This window comes from Chenopodium album, chromosome 22 (assembly GCF_948465745.1).
Source record: "Chenopodium album chromosome 22, dcCheAlbu1.1, whole genome shotgun sequence".
NCBI classification, from domain to species: Eukaryota; Viridiplantae; Streptophyta; class Magnoliopsida; order Caryophyllales; family Amaranthaceae; genus Chenopodium; species Chenopodium album.
In genome coordinates, this window is record NC_137855.1 from 33,922,487 (window position 1) to 33,946,729 (window position 24,243).

General features: G+C 36.0%; 4 protein-coding genes across 5 annotated transcripts; 2 read left to right on the forward strand and 2 right to left on the reverse strand.

Annotated features, from left to right (window-relative positions):
* Positions 1–103: 103 nt before the first annotated feature.
* On the reverse strand, positions 104–5,743 carry LOC145605731 (uncharacterized). Its single transcript, XM_081661800.1, has 7 exons — positions 5,422–5,743; positions 4,629–4,712; positions 3,741–3,878; positions 2,934–2,999; positions 2,499–2,666; positions 1,244–1,567; positions 104–536 (listed from the first exon to the last, which is right to left on the reverse strand). Exons 1-7 carry the CDS (start codon positions 5,692–5,694, stop codon positions 432–434), a joined length of 1,158 nt encoding a protein of 385 aa, XP_081517926.1. The 5' UTR covers positions 5,695–5,743; the 3' UTR covers positions 104–431.
* A 1,141-nt stretch (positions 5,744–6,884) lies between these two features.
* LOC145605682 (putative diphthine methyl ester synthase) lies at positions 6,885–10,135 on the forward strand. Its single transcript, XM_081661754.1, has 7 exons — positions 6,885–7,039; positions 7,152–7,332; positions 7,446–7,570; positions 7,714–7,943; positions 9,177–9,216; positions 9,316–9,407; positions 9,568–10,135. The coding sequence occupies exons 2-7, from the start codon at positions 7,183–7,185 to the stop codon at positions 9,753–9,755; spliced, it is 825 nt and encodes a 274-aa protein (XP_081517880.1). The 5' UTR covers positions 6,885–7,039; positions 7,152–7,182; the 3' UTR covers positions 9,756–10,135.
* Positions 10,136–10,689: 554 nt separating this feature from the next.
* Positions 10,690–15,321, reverse strand: LOC145606119 (L10-interacting MYB domain-containing protein-like). The gene is made up of 3 exons (XM_081662174.1): positions 15,207–15,321; positions 11,732–12,058; positions 10,690–11,629 (listed from the first exon to the last, which is right to left on the reverse strand). Exons 2-3 carry the CDS (start codon positions 12,056–12,058, stop codon positions 10,973–10,975), a joined length of 984 nt encoding a protein of 327 aa, XP_081518300.1. The 5' UTR covers positions 15,207–15,321; the 3' UTR covers positions 10,690–10,972.
* Positions 15,322–20,663: 5,342 nt separating this feature from the next.
* Positions 20,664–23,977, forward strand: LOC145605655 (PRA1 family protein H-like). 2 transcript variants are annotated; one of them, XM_081661728.1, is made up of 4 exons: positions 20,664–21,259; positions 21,900–22,036; positions 23,558–23,629; positions 23,722–23,977. In XM_081661728.1, exons 1-4 carry the CDS (start codon positions 20,766–20,768, stop codon positions 23,790–23,792), a joined length of 774 nt encoding a protein of 257 aa, XP_081517854.1. In that variant the 5' UTR covers positions 20,664–20,765; the 3' UTR covers positions 23,793–23,977. The 2 variants fall into 2 exon arrangements, with proteins under 2 accessions (XP_081517854.1, XP_081517855.1); XM_081661729.1 differs by having other exon boundaries at positions 23,561–23,629.
* The last annotated feature ends 266 nt before the right edge of the window (positions 23,978–24,243 follow it).

A 24,243-nucleotide genomic window follows, 5' to 3' on the forward strand; every position in this document is an offset into this window, starting at 1 on the left:
CAATTGCAGGAAACCATGACTTGCTTGGCCGTTGGCTGTCACCATAATCTAATGATTGATAGCCAGTTATCCCAGTGAATGACAAACATGCATAGGCTAACTTACAAGCTTGTATTATTGGCAAACAAGTTACAAGTAGAGGTACTTTCAAACAAATGTTACAATTAGAGTTTACATAATATACATAAGAATTTTAGAGTAATAACACTGCTTGACTACAGAAAACAATAGTTCTCATCAATGGCCGCCTTCAGTTATGAATGTCAAAACTCAGAATTATAATCCCTGCCATATAACAAGCAACGCCTTGTTATATCTCAATGAAACATACAGAATCACTGCTCTTGGAATGGTTTCTTCCTCGTTTGCAAAATTCTGACAACGACCAATCTTTCTCTTCTATTCAAATTTAAAGCGGCTTCAATCTGCAATCAAATCCCAGCCTTCTTTCTTCCCTGTATGCAAGCCCAATCTTCCATTTCTGAGACTGAAATGTCTTCCAAGAACGGAGAATATCGCTCTATGACTGATGGAACCTGCATCAATATCAGCAAACCAGAAGTAACTTTTAAAGATCTCCAAAATGCTCTTTTATCACTGGTTGTAGCCATTCACAGGCAAACTGCACTGCAATCATTTAAATAACCACAAACAAGCAGCACATTAATTATCAAGATGTTCTCTAATAACTACTTGCTGGCTGCTGCCATTACTTTCACATTATATTGGCTATAATTTTACTGGCAGTGAGCCATGTTTGTAATTAGAAGCATTTTTACCATTATTACATACAAGTATTTATTTTTTGTTTAGCCTTTAATGAGAGGTAAGTTTTTAAAGTCATTTTACAAAAACACGAAACCTTGATCTTTTTCACTCATCAAAGAGGTTAGAAAACACAGTCATTCACAGGCAAATTGCACTGTAATCTTTCACTCAGCCTAATCTAGTTGAACCTCTTTAACCAAAAAAAAAAAAGAAACCAGTACTTTCACTACTAATATAGTAGTGTGTTTAGTAGGCCTTTTTTTTCCCTGCTAATCTTTGCAGATTTGACCATCTGGCACAACACTGGGTCACAATTTTATATTGCTATAGCCTCAAGGACAAAGATATGTGGAGGAAAATCTAGCAGCATTTTCTTCTGCTGCCACAAATTAAACCAAAGATAGGAAAGGAAAAACAATAAATTCCATTTATGTTCTTCACAGTAAGTTCAAAAGGCTTAAGATTGGTGGGTTACCTGTTCATGTATTATACCAGAGAGACCAACAGTTGCTCCTACTTTAGCATGTGAAACAATCTCATCTGCCAATGCCAGCAGTGGATTTAACAATATATTTGCAATGACTATGTCATATTTATTCGTGTCTATTTGATCTGCAGGCAATTCCTTAGCATAGAGATCTTCATGCACCTTTTCATCCACCAAAGAAGCACTGTCTTCTGAGGGAACTAGACACAACTTCAATTGCTCAGGTTCTATATTGTTCAGTTCAGCATTCTGACGAGCAGCTGTTATTGCTTGAGGGTCAATATCAACTCCTACTGACAAAGCAGCCCCCAACTGCAATCAACATCAGAAAAGCATTTTTGTCAGAGCTAAGAGACATTATGAATTAACAAATTCAACATCAACAATAAGTCGATCATACATTTACAATTTTTACAGGAATAATTATAAGAATTTCACCCAACACTAGCCCTTCCCAAAAATTCAATGTCAGGCTTGTTTGTAAGCAAGGAACTGAGAGACAATCTACAAGTAGCACAAGAAAAGACTTATATGGGAGGTCCATTTTTAAAGCCCTTTCCCTCTTTGATTACTATGCTCTTCTCTTGGGTCAAGTATTCGTCTTCTCTTTCAGATTTGTGTGAAACGGATCACCTCCTATGCATTGAGACATATTTCAGTGAAGATTACCCTCCAATAGTTTTTGAAAGTTTTGAACAAAGGAATAAGAATGTCAACTACATAGAACATTTAGCATTTAGACGCTTCATTCAATTAGATAGTCTACTTCCACTTGAAATATAATTGTATAGTATTATTAAAAGATTATGCAATTTCATGGTGTGAAGTATATGAGAAACAATATCATTGCAAGAATCTGCTACTCTGTCTACTCAAAAATAGAGTTTGCCATTTCAATATAATTGCACCATTTCTAAATGGTGCAATATTTAAAAATGGGGGAAATGAATGTTAGGGAAATGAATGTTAAAAGACAACACTAACCTTACGGTGAGGAGAGAGTGTGGGTCATTAAAGGGTCATTAAAGGGATATTCGGAAGTCTATATAATTTTTTTGTAATAATATACCTACCAAAAAAGGAAATAGTGCAATTATTATAACATTTATAATAAAGGAATATGGCTCAATTATATTGAGATGGAGAAGTATATCTTTTTACAGAATGGAGATAGAGGTCCTACACAAACAGATTTCAAACAATAAAATTTTTCTTCTGAGTTGATGCTTTGTACGAATTGTACCTTCAGTGCCGCAATGGAGAGAATTCCAGACCCTGTGCCATAGTCCAGGAAGTGTTCACCTCCTTTTATAGTTTGATGTAGCAACAGTAGACACATCTTAGTTGTAGCATGCTCTCCAGTTCCAAAAGCTAAACCAGGATTCACAATTATATTTGTTGCTCGGGCATCCTGCATCAAGGAAGATAACTTTCATAAATATGAATGACAGCAGAACTGAGCATTAAATCCTTATAAGCTTCTAAATTTATCTATATAGAATATATGTGGAAAGGAAACCTGGCAAGTGACAACTATTTATATTTGTTTACTTTGAGATAGGCAGAGAGGACTTTAGTCATTGACCATCTGATAACAAAAACAAGGCCACTTTAATTTGAAAACCAAACAAACTCCAGATTATTTCCAACAATAAAACAAAGGCAACGATGAACATACTGGAGCAGTTTTCCACTCGGGCACAATCCAGAGGCCCTTGGTTATTTCAATTGGATCAAATGATTCCTGCACAAAACGTAATGAAGATCTACATCAGGAGCTAAGAATATATAAACTATTCACGAAGGAAAGGGAAAATCAACTACATCAGCAAAGACAGCAATTAGCACTTTCTCTCAGGTCAATTTACTAATCATATTTTACATATGTAGACACGTAGCATTAAAAATCTTGGATGGATTCTAGGAGCTTCTAAGAAATTTGGTAGAAGTTTTTCGTTTCTGAAATGAATATTGTCAGAATCTAGTTCAAATATTATATGCATTTCACATTTCCACATGAATTGATACATTTAACAATGTCGTTTACCAAAAGGAATATTTTTCTAGGAATGCCATGTCTAATTCCCTTGCCATTTGATTTCAACGCCTTTTCAGGATTCCATTTTAGTTAAAAGAATCATCATTTTCAAGTGATCTTATTACAAAGAAATTAACATTACTTTGAATAATAACAACTGTCTGAATTTGCAGGACAAACACTAAACACAAAGTCATCGACTGGTATAACATTGTATACGTATAAGCTGTATAACCATTAGAATCTTGATGCACTGGGAAAATAATGTGGTGCAGTATGGTATAACCATTTACATCTCACTGTCAAACTCATTTGTCATAATAATTAAGAAGATAGTATTATAAACAATTTCAGACCAAATGACAGCATAATAGGATAAGAACAACATGACTCAGAATATAAGAATATAAAATGCAGTGGAAATAGCAAAGAAGTGAACATTTTAACCTGAGTTCTTTTTATCCAGTCATAGGGATCATATTTTAAGAGTTCAAAGGCCGGCATTTCTATGCCAACGGAATCAGCAGCATATGATATGGATGAAGTCACATCTCCGCATCCACTGAATATTGAACAAATGCTGACCTGCATGGAAGTTTGTAGCAAGGCATCAAATCGGAATTTTCAATATTCCGACATCTTTGAGTGACATCCATAGCAGAGTGTATCTTAGAATTGGAAATATAAGCAACAGACAAATCTGTTAAGGGGGTAATAAGAGTAGAGAATAAATAACATCACCACCATCAAAGCATTTGCTTTTTATATCATACAGGTGCATGCATGCCTATAACAAACAAGAAAAATTTTCCTTTATTTGAGCATCAATTTAGCAACATACGACTGATATGAGAGTAAGGCATGATTGTATCAAAAAATAAAAAATTCAAATATTTACCTGGATCCACAAGGAAACTTATTCTGGATAAAATCTAGCAGTTTCCTCCAAACAAGCTAATCAGACAGTAATATAACTATAAAGCTATAAACTAACTTTGCTTCTTGTTTCATTTTTCAGGTCAAAGCCAGAGCCATTGACAAGTTTCCTTCTCTTATCAAAATCAAATTTATAATCAATACTCAACTAAAGGCACAGTTTAGATCTTCCATACTTCAATGGAAGCAATCACTACAATGCTATCAGCACGTAAACAATGTGTAAGGAACAGCGTAAATCAATTATGTAACTCGTGTGTAACAACATTATGTATATACTATATAGGGTATCATAGTTCATAGTGGAACCAAAATGAATATATCCAAAGGAAAGCATGGCGAATGAAAGATACTTTCAGGAAAACAATTGCACATATCAAGGTTTTGTATTCAATTTACCTCATCGGAGTCCTCATAGTCATCATGCTCATCCATACTGACAGAATTTGCACCAAAACTCATAAGAGCTTCCGTAAATGAGTCCTAAATATCAACAACAAAAGGATCAGCAACTTTTTGGAAAATAAAGCTGACCATTTGAATATTGTTAAACAACACAAAACTAAGTCTATTTGAATATTATGCTATACTCAATATACTTGTCAACTGAACTTCTTCATGCTTTGTATATCCATACCAATCATGTGTAGGTAATCCTAAATCAATAATTCAATACCCAAAACCACGCATATAATTCTCCCACAAGAGAATTTCCCTTTTTCAAATAATTTTATAACAATCAATTGGTATGTTGAAATGTTGAATTCATCCTTTACCTTATCAATCATTACTTACACATACTAGACCACAAATTAATCATACAAATTGATAACAATTCGTCAATTCATGCATATTCCCGACGTCATCATTCCATGGCGCGAAATTCATCATTGGAGTATTTTTCTTGGTAATGGATGGACTGATTTTCAGACAAACTTCACCAATTCATTCCTCTATAAAACACAATTCCAACGGTTTAAAGTTTAAACCATAATTAGCGCATACATATATCAAACAAGCTTAACAATAAATCCCAAAGTGACAATCTTTCAGTGAAACAATGGACTTAATTCTTCAGCAAAATTTATCCTGCTACATTTTTCAATCAAAACCCAGATAAATTCAAATGTTGTCTCAACTTCCAAAGGAACCCCACTTGCTAAAATGTAAATTAATGCATAAAGCAACTTACAACGACATCTTTACGGCATTTTATGAGGACAGACTGATAAAGGGGCACACTGGAGTCCTTGGAGGTCGCTGGAGAAGACGAGAGAGAAGCAGCAACAGAGGAAGAACAGGGCCGCCATTGATGATTGAGGTTGAGTTTCGTGGATGAAGAGGTGTGTTCAGAGAAGAGGAAAGGTAAGGGACGATGAAGAAGACGGCGTGAGCGTCTTGGAAATTGGAGACGCACTGTGCAGGAAAGGTGTTTGAAGAAATGACTAAGTGAAGCTGCCGCCATTTTCTGTGTTTTCTTTGGTCTGCTCAGCTCTTCAACAGTTCAAATCCCCTTGTGCCTTTACCCTGTGTACAATATTCTGAAAGCGTTAACCGATCCCGATATCTCATGAAACAGGAGGGAAGTTTTAACCGCTTGAGTTATCTATTATCCCCCACTCGTGCATTTTATTAGTCTTATTTTGACATAAAAAAAGGGTATATTGTTAATATTTGGTTTCAAGAGTAAAACATTAGGGTTTTAAAGTGAAAATAGTCATATACCAGTCAGTGTGACATTTTCGTAAATAAGTCAACATTTGTGGGACTCGCATTTTTATAAAATTTGTTGACTTATTTACAAAAATGTCATGCAGATTGGTATGTTTTGTTGATTTATTTATGAAAATGTCACTAGATAAACGATTTTTGTTTATCACGATTCACAAAGATCAATTGGGGCTCCCTCAATTTTAGAGGTAAAATCATAATGGTGTTACTTGTTAGTGATTTTACCTTAAAATTAACTTTTTTTTTTAACCATAAGACAATTTACCTGTAATTGTGTTAGGCTACCAACTTTTTTTTGTTTTCTGTATCATAATTGATTAAAATTTAATAAAGTTGGCTCCTTTGCTAAAAAATTAAATGTTACAATGTTAGACTCTATTCACTTCGCCTTAAAAAAACAATAAGTTCAATTCATTTTAATTAAATAATTTTAATAAAAATACTTTCAGTTCACTAGAATTATTTAAGTCAAACAAAAAATTGAACTAAGCTAAACTGAACCAAATTGAACTTCTATTTTATAAGAGAGGGAAATTAAGAGCTGAATTAAACTGAACTGAATTGAAAATAATCTAAGGAGATACTCCCTCCGTTTTAAAATACTTGCTCCACTTTTCTTTTCCGGCCATTTTTAAATACTTGTTCCATTTCCTTTTTTGAAAAGCTTTTATAATATTTAATTCATTTTATTACTTTTAGATTCTCTCCTCCAATTTACCTTCCACCAACCCCACTTTCTCCAATTTCTCCTAAAACTCCACGCATGGAGAAATGGAGCAAGTATTTAAAAATGGAGGGAGTAGCCCTTAGTTAAAATAATTCGATAACTGTGTAAAAGTATTAAGTACTCCTACAGTCCTACTAAAAAAAATGTACGTAGTATTTGTTGAGGAAGCGAGAAAGTACTCCGTATTTAGTTTTGGTTCCCGTACAAATGTGAGTGTTTCTCCTCGGCAGCTCGGCCTATTTTTACAAACTACTAGCCGCAAAATCTTAGAACCCAGATCACCAGCAATCACATTCAATTCAAACCAAAGCCTTTTAATCGAACAATCCAAGAATTCGAATTCTGCTCTCAGGTAAATCAACTGGGTTTTTTCAATTTCTTTCCTTGCTTAGCTCTTTCGAACAAATTTCAAATTTTTAATTAATCCCTGAATTATTCCACCTGCATTTTTTCAAATTTTGCAGTGCTAAGATTGTTTAATTGAGCAAAGTAAAGATGCTATACATTATAGGATTGGGGTTGGGAGATGAGAAAGACATAACATTGAGAGGTTTAGAAGCTGTCAAGAAATGTGAACATGTTTACATTGAAGCTTATACTTCACTCCTTTCTTTTGGTATTTCTTCTGATGGTATATCTAATTTGGTAAGAATTACAATAACCCCTTTAAATTTCAGTTTAATTTTGTGGGTATTTCTTAAAACCCTTTACCAAGTATTTGTTATCTGTAATTTGTAACTTTGGAGTTGTTGTTTTAGGAAAAATTATATGGAAAACCTGTGATTGTGGCTGATAGAGAAATGGTGGAGGAAAAGGCAGATTCTATGCTTTCGCAAGCTCGTGATTCCGATGTTGCTTTCCTTGTTGTTGGGGATCCTTTTGGGTGTGTATGTTACTTGTTTTAACTACTATGAAGAATGGCATTGATTTTTCAAAGTATTATGATATTTGTATTTACTTGTGGCCTTGTGGGTGTGTATATTGGTGATTATTATTGCTATTGTCTAAATTATATTTGGAATGTAGAGCAACCACGCACACGGACCTTGTTGTTCGGGCAAAGGAGATTGGAGTTGAGGTCAAGGTGGTGCATAATGCATCAGTGATGAATGCAATTGGAGTATGTGGATTGCAATTGTATCGTTATGGAGAGACGATTTCAATTCCATTCTTTACCGAAACATGGAGACCTGATAGCTTCTATGAAAAGATTAAAAGAAATCGTGATCTTGGTCTGCATACTCTGTGTTTGTTAGGTGTGGTTTTCGCTCTTTCCTTTTTCTTAAGCTCGTCATTGTTCAACCTTGAGTTTCTCTTGCCCTTGGAGTTGCTGTTCTTATTGCAATTATGAATGTATATGAACTTTGGATTTATTTACTAATTACTATAGATTGGAACTGTGTTTCCTTTCATCAATTTTTATTTTTCTGTCAGACCATTTTCTCCATGCATAATGCATATGTTGTTGATCTATATTCCACATTTCTGGCACTCTTGTATATTTAGAAACATAGTGTTCTAAGGCCATAGCTTGGAATGGATTTTTTGGTTTTGCTTGTGATTTAGAATTCGAGAGTAGTAGTTTTGTGATACAGTCTATGTACCTGTGGTTAAAAATGGCTTCTAGTATCATGAATGCCGCTTAATTGTCTCATGTCACAGCAAAAATGATTTAACCATCAAGTCCACCATGTCAATATGTGGTCCTATGCACCTGGCCTTCTATGGTTATGGGGGAGTATTAAACAAATAAGGTTTCCAAGTGATTATTGTAGGCATACAGCTGTATAGATGGACCTTGACCCTCCAATGAACCAAGATAGGATTCACAAACACCGTGGACGTATTCAACTTTGTGGCTTTTCCTTGTGATTACTGATCTGATTTGTTATATTTGTCCTTTTGGGAGACTGTATGTAAGTATGCCTTTTGCTCCTTTTGGTCTGGCATGTAGTAATTTCTTAGGCTATTGAGTAGGTCCCTGTGGGGTTTTAATATACTAGAGCTGTTGAGGTTGTACAATGCTTTCAAGACCATTTATAGGATGTTTGTCGAAGGGTTTAGCAATTGACGCCCTCATTGACCCGAAATGAGAACCAGATCCTATTGGCTTATTAGTTTGAGGCTTGTTCTTGTCCCCAGCTCGTATTTTTTAAGCAGGCAGCGCAACCCCCCCAACCCCCCCCCCCCCCCCCCCACCCCCATGTCTTTCTAATAAACTTACTTATTGTCAAGTATGGTGAGATTGATAATTACAAAGTGGCATAAAGGCATTTAGTATTAATTCTCCATGTGACAGAGTCCATGTTCTATACATGGACACTATTTAACCATGACTGTACCTTTAGATTAATCATCTTCATGCTCTGTTCTTGGACCTATACCTGAATCCAACAATCATACCCAACATAGATATTCATAGACCATGTATGCATCTCTCTGAATCTACTGCATTCACGCCTGACATATTTGTCTTCTGTTAATTACAGATATAAAGGTGAAGGAACCCTCACTGGAATCTCTCTGCAGGTTAACATCTGGTTTCAATTGAATGTAATCTTGCTTTTTATTTATTTGTTCTTACTTTAACTCACAGTATAACATCTCAGTACTTTAAAATACTTTCAGGGGAAAAAAGATATATGAACCACCAAGGTTCATGTCCATTGGAACTGCAATAGAACAACTCCTTGAGGTTGAGCAGAAGTGTGGTCAATCAGGTAGGTTGTTTCTCTTTACGCGATTATCTACCCTTTGCTGTGTTTCAGATGAATATATTCTTTTTTTATATTAATTCTTTACTAGAACATTTTATCTTGTTAATATGTAATTTTACTACTTTGATGACCTGTGATTGAATGTATTTCATGTGGATTGCAGCTTACAGTGAAGATACTCTTTGTGTGGGTTTTGCCCGGTTGGGAAGTGAGGATCAAATCATTGTTGCGGGTACAATGAAGAAACTGCAAACTGTTGATTTTGGAGATCCACTACATTGCCTCGTCATTGTTGGTGAAACACACCCCGTGGAGGCAGAAATGTTGCAATTTTACGCTGTCAACGAATAAAAGAGTATATTCCATGATCATCTTCGATGGGGATTAAAGAACCCAGCACTTTTTTGTTGACATGTCAAAGATCCTACAAACTCCTAGCAGCATTGTTTTTGCTAAATGATGCTCCATAGCCCATAGTTTTCCTTTCAGGGTTGAGAATCATCTTAAACCATTGGTGGAAATTTGAGAGTGGCACTAGCCATAATTGTGTTATATTTGTGTTTTTTACTAGCTTGTTTAATTGTAACAATTTTGTCATACATTAGTCACTTGTAGCGTGTTGCAATAGTCATGGCTAGGTTTTTTTTTTTTTAATTTATAAAATTTTCTTGTAAAGTATTATTATTACTCCATAGTCATCAATTGCAGCAACAGGTATTTTAGATTTTGAATCATATTGTGAGGCTTTTTTTTCTTTTTGTTTTTTTCATACCTCCCAGAGAAACAATCTTCGACGTATCATTGGAGAAGAAAGAAACTACTAGATAAACATAAGGAGCTCTAAATCTATCAATTCTGTAAGATTCACAAAGAAAAACGAGACATATTTGTGCTTACAGCCAAATTTGATCATAGTTCCTATATAACCGTTACAGCGTTACTTCTGTCTCTGCCTATCAGGAATCAGCCAGAAAATGTAATTGATTTGATGAAATGAAATGGAAATTCTATCTTGGAACATACTTAACAAAAAACGAGTAGGGTTTCGTGGACCTTGTAAACGTGTATAATTGCACTCAAATTGTCGCTAATCTGCCATATGCAACAAATCTTTCTGGAGAATGTCATCTTTGCTATAGGTTTTCTTGTGGCTCATAAGTTTTACCATCAGCTTGGAGCTAGAGGACACTTTAGTGAATGAATAGCACAGCAACCTATAGCAAAGATTGAGATTGTCAACTGGAGATGCATGGTTGTGACGGTAATCAGTACTAACCAGCACCATCAGCAGTAATGAGCTGCATGAAATGTTTTCGTGAGCTAAACAGGACATTAATCACATTATTATCGAGATAATATTTCTAATTTCTCGATGCAACCTTAATTAACCTTATACAAACAATAGCATGGTGCAAGAATGAGGTGCACAGTGCACTATTTACATTGCTCCATTAGTGATGCTGATGCAGTAAAATAGTACATATGTTTGTAATTACTTTATCTACTTCCATTGAATTACCCCTGGTTTGTCTTGACTCTTGATACTTACAAACAAATTCACTCCAACATCAATTTATCTGTACCGAATGTGTCCAAAAATCATCTCTAGTTTGCCCTTGTACTTCAAAGCAATTAGTAGTACTGCACTTCACCTGTAACCAATGCAATCTTCTGTCAACACCCTTAAGAGATATGAAGGTTTCTCTGATGATAGGGTCATCAAAGAGATCCAAAGCCGCAAAGTACAACGATTCTCCCATGCTTTCAATTTTATCCAATGCCTTGATGCAATTTGTGATAGAAAACCTCTCCTTACTTTCGGTCTTTGTAATTATCCTAAGCTTAGAGGAGTCAATCATATCTAACATTGCTTCTGCCATAGAATCAAGTATCTCTTGGTTCCTTTGCTGTTGCCCATTTTGATCCACGTGCGACGTATGCTTTCTCTTTTTCTCACAATTAGTCTTACCTTCCTTTAAAGAGGAAGTAATATTGACATCCATGGGTTTCATTAACGTCGGAGCTTCAGGAGTTGGTGGTTCAATTTTCCTACCACAGGTTGAGCCTAGAAGATTAGCATTATTTGCACTAGATTTATGCTCCACTCTTTCATAATGGCTTGACTGGGCATATCTCCCATCAGCACCATTATCAGCGAATATAATGCATAATTGCTCATAAATAGGGCAGTCCTTAATTTTAACTGGCTCTGGTTTAGGATTTACCTGCAAGTCCAGTAGCATAAGGAACTTAAGGCAACTCAACAACAATGGAAACAGCAAAATCAAAGACTAAAAAGAATGCAGAAACAGCTAGGGAGATTATACCTCTATGCCTTCCCATAAGTCAAATCCACCATAGCATGAATCTTCCATGACGTGATCATTTTGAGCTAAAGCAGATTTAACCTGGTTATACCGAGCACGAAGAACATCTAGGTGCTTTCTCAATTGGTTGTTATTGAAGTTCAGAGCCGTTCGCTTACTAAATTCATCACGTATGTAGCCCCACGCCTTCTTGTCAAAAACGTTATTTGGCCTATTTCCCAATTGAATCTGCTCCACAACCAAGTCTGCAAAGATCTGATCAAGGGCTGCTGTCCACCTTGTCCTCGAACGTTCTTTAGCTTGACGCTCAGACATTTCCCTGTCCATCTGCAATTTCACATTACTACCCTTTGTAAGCAAATGCCTTGTGCATAAGGGAGACCTGCTCAATGTAAACTACTGATGACTAAAATTCACCTAGAACAACAATGAACCTCTACAAACATAAATATAAAAATAGAAAAGAGAATCTTGGACATGCATGTTTAACTGTTGAAGTATTTGCAGCAAAGCCATAACTACACATGAATTGATCTATGCTCACAACCTTCAAAGGGTCAACAAACATCCCAAAATATGCAGCTAAAACTGATATAGGAGCATATCGTTTCCAATGGACAAAAACTTTGTCTGTGAAAGCTCCGCCCCAAAGGGTCCACAAAAATAAACTCTAATATTAGTAATACCACACCAAGACCAGTAGAAGTTAAAAATTAAATGGGAACTGATATGTGCCCCCATCATATCTGTGTATTGGGTGCACACTAACAGTTATAGTGTGCCATGCTTTTGTTATTCTTTTATGTTAGAACTACATGTGACAATTTAAGAAAGAATAACTCAAAGCATTAAAACATTGGCCTTGTTTGGCAAGTGGCTGTTGGCTGGTTTACTTGGCTTGTTTAACTAGCTGGTATGTTTGGCTGTTTATAATGGCTTTTGAAATTGGCTGTTGAAGTTGGCTGTTTATAAAAGTGTTTGGTAAATTAATTGTTAGTTGTTGGCTGTTTATTAGATAATTTGTGGGCCAACAAGCCAAAAGCCAACAAAAAAGCTACTCAAAGCAGCTTTTTCATTTTGGCTTAAAAGCTAGCTTTTTCACTGACTAAAAAGCCAATTATCAAACACATTTTTTGGCTGTTTGACCACATAAAAAAGGCAAAAGCCAAAAGCTAACCAAAAAGCCACCAAAAAGCCATTTACCAAACATGGCCATTGACTTTAACTATAAAGTGGATAACTTGTAAGATTGTGACCCTATTGCACGAGTGTACGGCTCCGTGAACAGTTATCAGAAGGCAGCCGATAATGATTTTCATTGAAAAGAACTAGATAACCTTTGACATTGATGTGATTGCTCCAGCATAGAGATGTAAGCTGCAGATCTTACAAATGTGGTTGACATTTGCTATGATTCCACAGGCAAACAGTATCTTGTGTAGAAGATATCCATGTTTACACAACATTCAGTCGATTCAGATCAGGTGATCAAAAGCTTGTTCACAAGGAAATACTGCTTTTATTTCATTTACTGTAGCTATAACATCATTAATCATGAATATGCAGATGCAATATGCTTACTTCTTTAATCAAGTTCTTTGCAATATGCTTACTTATATTAAAAATACTTGTACCTTTAGTATAACAAGACTGATTTGGAGAAGGTCAAACTCAAAAGCACTTGCAATAAACAGTAGTAATGGGAGAGTTCTAAAAAAAAATCTTTCTATTTCAGTACGGAGTAATGTATCATCATGGTGAGCCCGAGAAACATCTTTTATGGGTTCAAGCTTTCTTTCTTCCACCTATGACCTACTTTCCACGGAAATTATATCAACAATCCAAATATCTAGCTCCTCCTCCCTCCTGGGTAGTAGAATATCTGCTTCTGTTTTACCTAACAGGTAACAACTATTCCCTTTAAAAAAAAAACAAAAATCTTACTACAACATTTAGATGCCCCAGAAAGAAAATTCCTCTTTCCTTCCAAGTAAAAGACAACAGGTTGAAAGATATCAATATATCATGTCATTTTCTCTGTCCATCACATCAACAATTTCTCCCTCTTTCACCGCACTTCTTGCACTTGTTTCTTTCCTCTACCCATTACAAACCTGTACTAAAGTCAACCATGATGCTTTTCAGATGGACACAGTAAGTGGATAACAAGAACCACTCCCTCCCCATCACCCTTTATATGGTCTAAACCTTTTCATTGATGAGTTCTTATATCCTATGGTGGACTATGTAAAAACAGTTTGCAAAACTCGGTATTCAACATAGAGAGTTCAGTACTTACAACTTTGCTGTTAGTCCACCCTAAACAAAAAGAGAGAAATCAGTTGGCCCTCTCAGGGTACAGTACTTTTTATTGTACATGATCAGGCTTTATTCTAACTATTAAAACCATATGAGTTCAACTGCTGGACTCAAAAGTGCATATCACACTGCAATTATAATTGGTTCAAACTTCAAAGTCTTTACACCACCAGAGGTAAAGGCATACAAATTGCAATCATTAAGATGCATAAAGTGCAGGTTTATTCGCAGGCTTCAACACAGGCCAAAAACATTTTAAAATGGTAAACGGTTGAGAGCGATAGAGACATCACGGTCACTAGCTAAGTACACTCTAAAGTAAATGTTGAATATTAGATGTGCAGAAAGGAATAACTCAAATTCCAATGAAAAAACACAAATTTCTTAATGACTGCCTAGCACTCAAAGTAGACTTGAAAAGAACTTGGTAAAAAAAAAAAAAAAAAATCGTCTACCTCTGTCAAGTATTAGTTGCAATTTTGGAATATTTTATATCTCACAAATAATACCCCAAATAAGTTGCAACTAATAACTTAACGGGGTAGTAATTCCATACTAGGTTCACTTTTGCCAATTTTTTCCGCATTATACCAGCCTCATTAAATTACCAATGCAATATTGACAATCATAACAAAATTCCAGTGAACATTTATATCTTGCTTTAAAAAAAAAAATGCAACAACTATCAGGAAACAGAACATTCATGTCCAATCCATAGCAATGGAAAAATAACATAATTTACGATGAAATTTCATTACCATGATTTTTCTTTACAAAATTACACAAAATTCATTCCTGTCTTTCGTTTATCATCACCTATCAAACAAGCCGTAAAATCATTGGAAACAGCGTGTAATTGCTATGATCATCATCAGTTTACCTAAATTCATAAATATGGTAAATTGACCAAAAAAAAAAAAAAAAACAGATAATCAATCTTTCCAAATTACACCAGAAATTATATTGATCAAACAAATGCAGATTATATTGATAGAGATAAATGCTATTTGAACAAGAGAACATGCATGAAATTACTAAATAATCAAACAAAGTAGTTAAACAAAGTGTATAATTTTTCCAAATAATCACAATTAATTCTGCAATTAAAAACCTTAATTCTTGAATTAAAACACTAATGAGCATCTGAAATTTATACCTGAAGGAAGAGGTTGACGAACTTGCGTTTTCAACCTCCGACAGAAGCTCCGACGAACGGCGGCGATCTGGTGTTTGATCTTCTGATTAACTTTATAGATTAGGAAGGACCGAAGGAGGGAAAACTGATATTTCAGGGATATTGGAATTTATTTACGGATTACTATTTTCTTTTGTTATTTTATTTATTTTGTTTTTACAAAGGTAAAAAAATATACTACCTCCGTTAAATATTATGTGCAACTTTGGGGAGGTTCACGGTTGCCAATGCAAAAAATGGATGGGGTAGATTAAGGTGTGTTTAGATAGAATTAATGAAATAGAGAGGAGAGAGAAAACATGGTCCCCCCATGTGGGTTAGTGGGAAAATCAGATTCCCTCTTTTTTTTGGCCAAAATTTTAAACTTTTTGAAATTTTGGGAGGGTTCAAAATTCCCTCCAACTGTTTTAAAAAAACAAGTCTTCATTTCTCATCCATCAGCATATATAGAGCATTCATTACAGCAGTTAAGAGGCTTATAAAAGGGAGCCCCCATTGTCAATCAAGCTTTGTTAACACAAAGCATAAAATACAGCCACCATAAAGTTTAAACAACACATCCAAATGTTTAACCCCAAAAGTTAGACCCTAAATTAGAAATTAGCCCCCCCAATAATCCAAAAAATTACACCCTAAGCATCATTAGTACTGCACAGAGGAAACCACCATCAAGTAGTGCTGTTGCTCGTTCTTTATGTACACAAAAGTGTAGGGCAGCTTCATCTTCCCAAAAAACTTCATCTGCCAACCCTACATCATCATCAGCAACCTGAAAAAGAAAGGGACCCCAACAAAAAATGGCAGATTTCGATGAATCTCAACAGTTTGATAATCGATGAATTACTAACAGAGGAACTCATGGCAGAGCTTTATTATGAAGAGGAAGAACAAATGCAAGATGAAGACATTGAGTTGTATGATTCTGATAATGAAAACATGCAGCAAGAAGAGGACACAGGGACTCAAGCCACAACTGAGCAAGCTCAACAAGAGACTATCCACCAAGATGAACAAGAACAACAACAACAGCAAACTGATGAAGCATCAACAACCAGCAGAAAACAACTCACCATGTTTCAAAGAAGAGAGATTGTTGATGCAATGTTGGTGATGATGCAAGATGGAGCTTTACCAAGAGGGTATAAAATGCAACTTTCAACAAAATTCAAAGTGCATAAATCAACAATCACAAGAATCTTCACAGACATTAAAAAACAGATGGCAGAGGGGAATATGATTGATGTCAGGACAAAAAAGTTGGGCAAAACAGGTCCAAAACCAAGAGAATTCACAGATGAATTCCTTCAATCTGTCCCACTGTACTTAAGGCAAACAGAGAGGTCATATGCAGCAGCACTGAATATTTCACATGTCACTTTGCACAATTTGAAGAAAAAGGGAAGGCTGAGAACACACACAGCAAGTTGCAAACCAGCTCTGTCAGCAGATCACAAGATAGCTAGAATGAAGTGGGTTTTAAGTCAAATAAACCCAGTTCAAGGTAATCAGGACCCCACATTTGAAGACATGAGTTCCAACACTCACATAGATGAGAAATGGTTCTACTTGAACCCTGATAAAAGGAGGTTTTACCTTCTACCAAGTGAAGAGGATCCATACATGGCACAACAGTCAAGAAGGTTCAAGTTAAAGGCAATGTTCATGGCCATATTTGGCAAGCCATTATATGGCAAAAATGGTGAACTGGTACATGATGGAAAGTATGGGATTTTCCCATTCACAGTCAAGGACAGAGCTAAGAAATCAAGCAAGAACAGAGCAGCAGGAACAATGGTCACAAGAGCACTTCAGAATGTTAACAGGGAGGTCATCAGGGACATGTTACTCAACAAAGTCATTCCAGCTATCAAGGAAAAATGGCCAGAAAGTCTACCCAAGGATGTTACAATACAATGGGATAATGCAAGGCCACATCAAATACCAACAGATGAGGAGTTTGTTACAGCAACAACATCCAATGGTTTTAACATTCAATTTGTGTTCCAACCAGCTCAATCTCCTGATTTAAATGTGTTGGATCTAGGTCTGTTCAGGTCAATTCAGTCATTACAAAATCAATCTTTCCCTAACAATCTAGATGAGCTAGTTGAGAAGGTGATAGAGTCATACAACACATTTAAGCCTGAAGTGAACAAGTACATATGGGTCACTCTACAGAGATGCATGATCAAAATACTGAAGGCACAAGGAGGGAATAGGTATAAAATTCCACACATGAACAAAAAAAAACTTGAAAATCTAGGTGTACTGCCAAATCAAGTGTTTGTTCAGAAGGAGATAGTGCTAGAGGCTGTGGAGTACTTGAACACAATGTTCAGACCAGCACCAGATGACACTCAAGGCACACAACAGGAATTTGAGGTGGATGCAGATTAGGTAAGGGAACTCCTCAACTCAGAACAACAACATATACTGCCACACATAACCATCTTTAGTCAACTTTTTTTGTTTTTAATAGCCTTTTGTTGTTAGGTGGTTAGGTGTATTTTGTGTTTTACACTCTCATAAATCACTAAGGCAGTGATGTAAAAGTCCAATTTCTTATGTGAAAGGCTTTTTTTAGCCACATTTTGAATGGAATGAAAGTGATAATTATGTGCACACACAAAATCCATCAGAAGTTCATATTTTTGTTGAATACAACAACTTAAACAAGGTTACCTCTACATCAACCCAAAAAAAAAGGGAAGGATGGAGCTACATACTTGTTCAAATTGAAATTCAATGGAGTCCCTTCATCATTTGGATTAGACAATAACAACAAACTCAGTCAAACAAAGGGACTCATCATGCATGGCAGAAAACAAGTCAGCATAGTCTCATCATTCATCAATCATATTCCCATAAAGGCCAACATTTGTTAACACACAACAACAATAACCCAGCACAGAACAACAACAACCATCACAGTTGCAGCAACCAGAACAACAGGACATCCTCAAATCAACAACAATATAGCCAACTAAACTCCATCAAGGATGAATCATCAGTCACCCATCACAACAAACAACCAGATCCAAGCCCAAGACTAACCACCAACAAAATAAAAACAGCACCAATTATATCAACAGCCAACAAACATCAACAATTAACATGGTCATTAAACAGGAAATTGAGACATCATCAACATCAGTATAACCAGCAAATAGTGTAACAGATCCAGAATAAATTAGGGTTAGAAAGCGTTACGAGATCAGTCAGTTTGAGGGTTGAACCCTAGGGTTCATCCGCCTCACGTAGCACTGCACAACAGGGACAAGAGAAGAGGCGGGTTCATCTTTTTGGGATGGTGGTTCCTCATCTCCCTCATCATCAGAAGTCAAATCGATGAACTCGGTGTCAGGGAGCCCACGCATCCTTCGCAAAGCCACACGCGCCGCCTTCCTCGAAGAACGAACCTTTGGTGGTGGCCTTTCACGCTTACATCTGGCCTTGGTTGGGGCCACAACACTGCTCTGAGCACTCTCAGCAACCAGATCTGGAGTACCCTCACAAGGTTCAGCAGATTTCACTCGGGACTCACCCTGTCCTTCCTCTCTCTTCTTCCTTTCTTCCTCATCCAAGCTTTTCATCACTTTCCCCAGAGCCCTGTAAGTGTATAAGGTACAGTAGCCTCCCGTTTCACAGGACTCATAAAACTCACGAGGGAAGGTAGATCCAGTCTCGAAGCAGTGGAGGAAGTGTTTGATGAGATTCTCCTCCCCCTTGTCGTTAGTAGCCAAGTAAGCATCCTTCAACGGATCTAGGTCTAGCATTGTGTGGTAAGGAAAGTAGTGTTTCAGAAAGAGAGAAGGACAGGGGAAGAGGAAAGTCGAAGAAAAGAGGAGAGAGGTTGTGCAGATCTGGAGACAGGAAGTGGGAAAACGAAGAACAGAGGAGAGAGAAAAACCCAGATGATGAACTAGGGTTCATCTGGGGAATTCTCCAGAACAAATACAGAAGCTCAACCATTTTCATTAATTGAAGGTGGTTGGGAATGTGAGTAAATGAGAGAGTTGGGGGGAATTGGGGGTAATAAATGGAGGGAGTCATTAGTTTTAGGTAATCTGATTAGTTTAGGTTAATGTGATTAATTAAGAGTAAGGGCATTGTTTTAAAAAAAAAAATTAAGTTAAGTAAGGGTAAAAATGTAATTTCACTGCTTTTTCCTTACTAAAAATAGGTAAAAAACTGAAAGTTGCACATAATAGAAAACATCCCAAAATGGCAAAAGTTGCACATAATATTTAACGGAGGTAGTATATAAAAAAAAATTAAAAAAATTGTTATGGAGAAAGTTATGAATCTTTTGGATTTGTTTTGCAATTTAAAAATTATCCACTTAGTCTAAGAAATTTGCTAAAGAAAAAAGTGTAATGCACAAATTTTATGGCCACACCAAATTCCCCTCCTACAGAGTTTATTTCATTCTATTAAATAGGATGATAGGTTAGATAGAAAAGTTTGACATAATTTGAGGTTGATTAAGAATAATAATAACAAAACAATTCGCTACAAATTACTCGACATGACAGAAATAAAATTTGTCAAAGGTCGAGTGAAGATCACAAAAGCCATCGAATTCTTGTACCAAAAACATTAGTAGATGAAAAAACATCTCTAATTTTTTAGGTTACTTTGTCTTCCTACATACCAGTACCTTTTAAAACTTTTAGCCAAGAAGAATCTTACTTTGCATAAATTGTAATGCACAATCCACATATGCCCATTCCAAAATTCCTTTCCTACAACCCTTATTCCATTCCATTATTGAGGACGATAGGTTGAGAACCTAGCAAAAACTTTCATACTTTAAGCCAATTATTATATTATCAATAAAAACTAACTTGAAATCTCAAAATCTTATGTAAAGTTATTGAGAGGATATGAATATTTGCCGTACCTTTCTCATTGATTAACAAAGGTTATATATACAAAGTATACTAGGGTTAGGGCTAAGACTATATTAGTAAAATACAAACTAAATATATACAAGATTATTTACATAATCTAACACACCCCCGCAGTCGAAACGGGAGGACCGCGGACGCTGAGACTGTCCCGAAATTCATCAAATAAAACCTTAGGCATACCTTTTGTGAAAATGTCTGCAATCTGGTAACGGGAAGGCACATGTAGAACACGAACTTCGCCCCGTTGGGCCTTCTCACGAACGAAGTGTATGTCCATCTCAATATGTTTAGTGCGCTAATGTTGAACCGGATTACTAGAGAGGTAAATGGCACTAATATTGTCGCAATAAACCATTGCTTTAGAAAATCACAAAAGCCCATTCATATCTATGCCAATAAACATCTCAAACTTGAAATATTTTTATTGAGCTACTTAAACCTACCTCGTTTGACCAAATTTCCCCTAGCCCTTAAAATAATGCTCACATTAAAATCATTGGCAAAATCTACCCATACACAAGACACAACTAACACTACACAACTTTCTCAATTTCTCCACCTTCACAACCAACAAGTCAACAACACACCCATTTTCCCGGGTGAAAAAATGGCATTCGCAACCAACCCCTTATCTCTCAGCGTCCCAGAACAAGCCTTCGAGTCATGGCTCCGCGACTCCGGCTACCTCGAAATCCTCGACCACCGCACCACCCAACTCCACAACCTCAACTCCTCCGCACCCACCGCACCACCCGCCGCACCATCCGCCGCACCAACCACCGCACCAACCCCATCAACCGTCCCCAGAAGAACCCCAACAACCACCATCACTGCCATAGCTTATGGCCTTATCATGTCCCTCATTTCATCTTTTGCCACCATTTTCTCTCTCCTAACTCTTAACCCTTTTGCTAAACTTACTTCGTCTGACTTTTCCCAGCAGAATTCTCCTTCTTGGACTTCTTCTGGGTTTCTGGGTTCTGTTGATTCTTACTCTTTTCCTTCTTCTTCTACTCAAGCTAGGATGCGTGTTCATGAGAATGTTAAGCGTTTTGCTAAGAATTATGCTACGCTTCTTATTCTCTTCTTCGCGTGCTCTTTGTATGTTTGAATTCTTCTTCTCTTTTCTCTTTTTGTTTTGGGTTGTTTTGTTTTAGTAATTGGGTTGCTATTTAATTTGGTTAATTTTGGGAATAATTTGTGTTTGTTGTTAAATTCTGTTGATTTTTGCAATTGGGTTGTTTTCTAATTGGGCTAATTTGATGTAAATTTTCTGTTGATTTGTAATTTCTGTCAATTCTTCAAATTGGGGTTTCATTGATTTTAATTTTTAATGGTAAATTGCACAACTTTTGGTCAATTGAGAACCTCTATGTATGTCTTAATGATTGTTGGGGTGATTGGAAGTAATCTTATTTGGGAATTGAAGGCAACTCTTGTTGTTTTTCCTTTTCAATACTAAAATTTTTAATTTAATGACATTTACAAGTTGGGGATTTATGTGGTGTGATTATAATCGTTTACTTATGGTGGTCAAGTGCCCAGTATGATGTATTATTGAACTGTATATGGTTTATGAATTCACCACATTGAACTCTTGACCGAGTTTGATCAATTTGAGTGAACACTCTGTGTTCACATCAATTATGCTGGTTTTAGTGTATAGCCACTTTGAGTCTTTAATCATGACAAATGTTCTTTAGATTGCTGGTTTCTTATTATTGTTGTTGTTGGATGTTAGGTATCAAATGCCACTTGCTTTGGTCAGCTTGGTATCGTGTTTAGCGACCTGGGAAGTATTTAGGTTCTGTGACAACAGATGGGCACTCGATAGGTTTTCTGCTATTCGACAAGTTCTAATTCGTGTTGCTCAATGTGGTGAGTTTCTATGATAAATTTGCTCGTATATGTGACTGAAAATTTTAGTCTTTAATTACCAAACTCTATATCTTACAAGGAATTTGTATCCAATATTAAGCATATGCAAATGAGCTTACAAAATAGTATCCAATATTAAGCATATGCAAGTGAACTTACAAAATTCACACACATAACTAAAATTTTTTGTTGAGGCTTCGTTTTAGAACCATTTACAAAGTGACGGATATGCAGTAGCTTGTTCTGCAGATATGGCATGACATCCACTTTAGGTTGATCATTGGTAATGTTTTCTGATTAATAGCAGTCATATATTATTGAAATTTCTATTAGTTTTGATGACTGGGATTTGCAGATTTAGATAAATGGCTATCCTTGTTAATTAGTTTTGGGAGCCTTATGATGAGCGAAAAATTGAATGTATTAGCATATTAAGATGCCAAACAGGACTCTTTAAACCATGCTTCTTGAGATGAATGTCAATTTTATTTTAGCAGTCCCATTACTCCCCTCCATCGGCAATCCTTTTTTCCTTTTTCTATTGAAAGGAGAATGCTATGAATTGATAATTTTGATAATAGAAGAGAGGGGCTTTTTAGACAATATTCTTAAAGTTAGTTAGGGGAAGCTTGGGAAATAAGTTAAGAGTTTTTGCTAGGGAAGAAATTCTCTAGATAAGAGGAGGTTAGGAAGAAATGCTCTTGATAAGAGGAGATTAGGAAGAAATCATCATGTTGAATATTGTGATCAGTGATTAGCTGTGGTTTTGGGAGGGTGTTGTTCCTTTCGAAAGATCGGCAAGGCTGTAATTGGTGATTAGCACCTTGGTTCGCATTAATTCAGTCTATCTTTAATTGTTCCTCTTTGATCTCTCTTCGTCCTCCCTTAATCTCTCATTTCAGTCCTTAAAAAACTTTTTTTCGGTCACTAATCTAAGCTAATCCGTAGCAGAGAATTATACTCTGTGTGTTTATTTTAGGATGGAGGTAGTGTATAGGGTAGTTTCTTTTTCATGTGTGCTTTGTTCTGAAGCTCTTCAGATTTTTAGTCATAGTGCATAACTTTTTTTCCACTGTTTAGTTAGTCTTTTATGACTGTTTCAGAATGGTAGCTGCTATCGATTTGCCTATTATGTTTGCATGGTTTATCAAAGTATTTAGAACCACCTTTTCTAGTATCATAGACCATTTTGATACCACCAAATTCTCTCATAAGGTAAAGCTGTTCTCTGGTTATATGGAATTGTGTCAGAAAAATGAATAGGACAAATAGGTGCTGTTACACACTTACAAATCGTATTGCATATGAATCTTGGGAGGTGTCCTGTGGCAGCTTTGTCCATAACCTAATTTCTTGCATTGTGTTGCATTTGGTTTGTAATCTCAACCTCTTTTCAATGAAACTGTGTAAGGCCTGTGAGCTTGGGAATAACATTATAAATTACTCTTTCTTATCTGCTGTATATGGTGGTTGTAAGTTCTAATGAGCTACATACTAAAAATGCATTGTTGTGCCTTGCAGCAGTTGCAGTCATTTTGTTCTGGTCCAATGTTCAGATGGCAGTCTTCTTCACTCTTGGAGTTGGTTACATAGGTACGTAGACGCATTAGCTCTCTGGTACTGGTTGTCTCATTTAGAAAGTTAAACTCTCTTTTTCTGATTAATTTATCTGCTTCTGTATTCAGTTATGATGTTACATGCTTCTTTTCGCAAGCTCACTCCTGCCAAGCAACTTTCAAAAGGAAGAAGGAGATGAGTATCTCATCAACCGACAATCTTGGATTTTTTTCGTCATCTCATCTTTGTATATATAATAGCTTCAAAAATTGAAGCTCCTAATTTTGACAGTATTGTGAAAATAGGTCACTCACCTGTAATCCCGGTAGAACTCTGCTATTTGATGAATTCAATTTAAGTTAAGCGTTACAAGCTATGAAACAACCTTCGCTTGGCTGAAGTACACGGCTAATCAGTAATCTCACTGCTGAAATTGTTATTTATATTCCTATAGGATTGCTAAATATTGGAGCTGTAAGCACTTCTTATTATGGGGTGTTAGGGTTTAATGATAGTGAAATTATAATAGGAAGTTTAGTGCTGAACTACCTATTTTTGTCATTAGATAGGGTAGTAAACTAGTACAGAGTAGGTAATTGTCCTCTATTGATTATTCATTACTCCGTATATCATAATATGGTTTTATATCA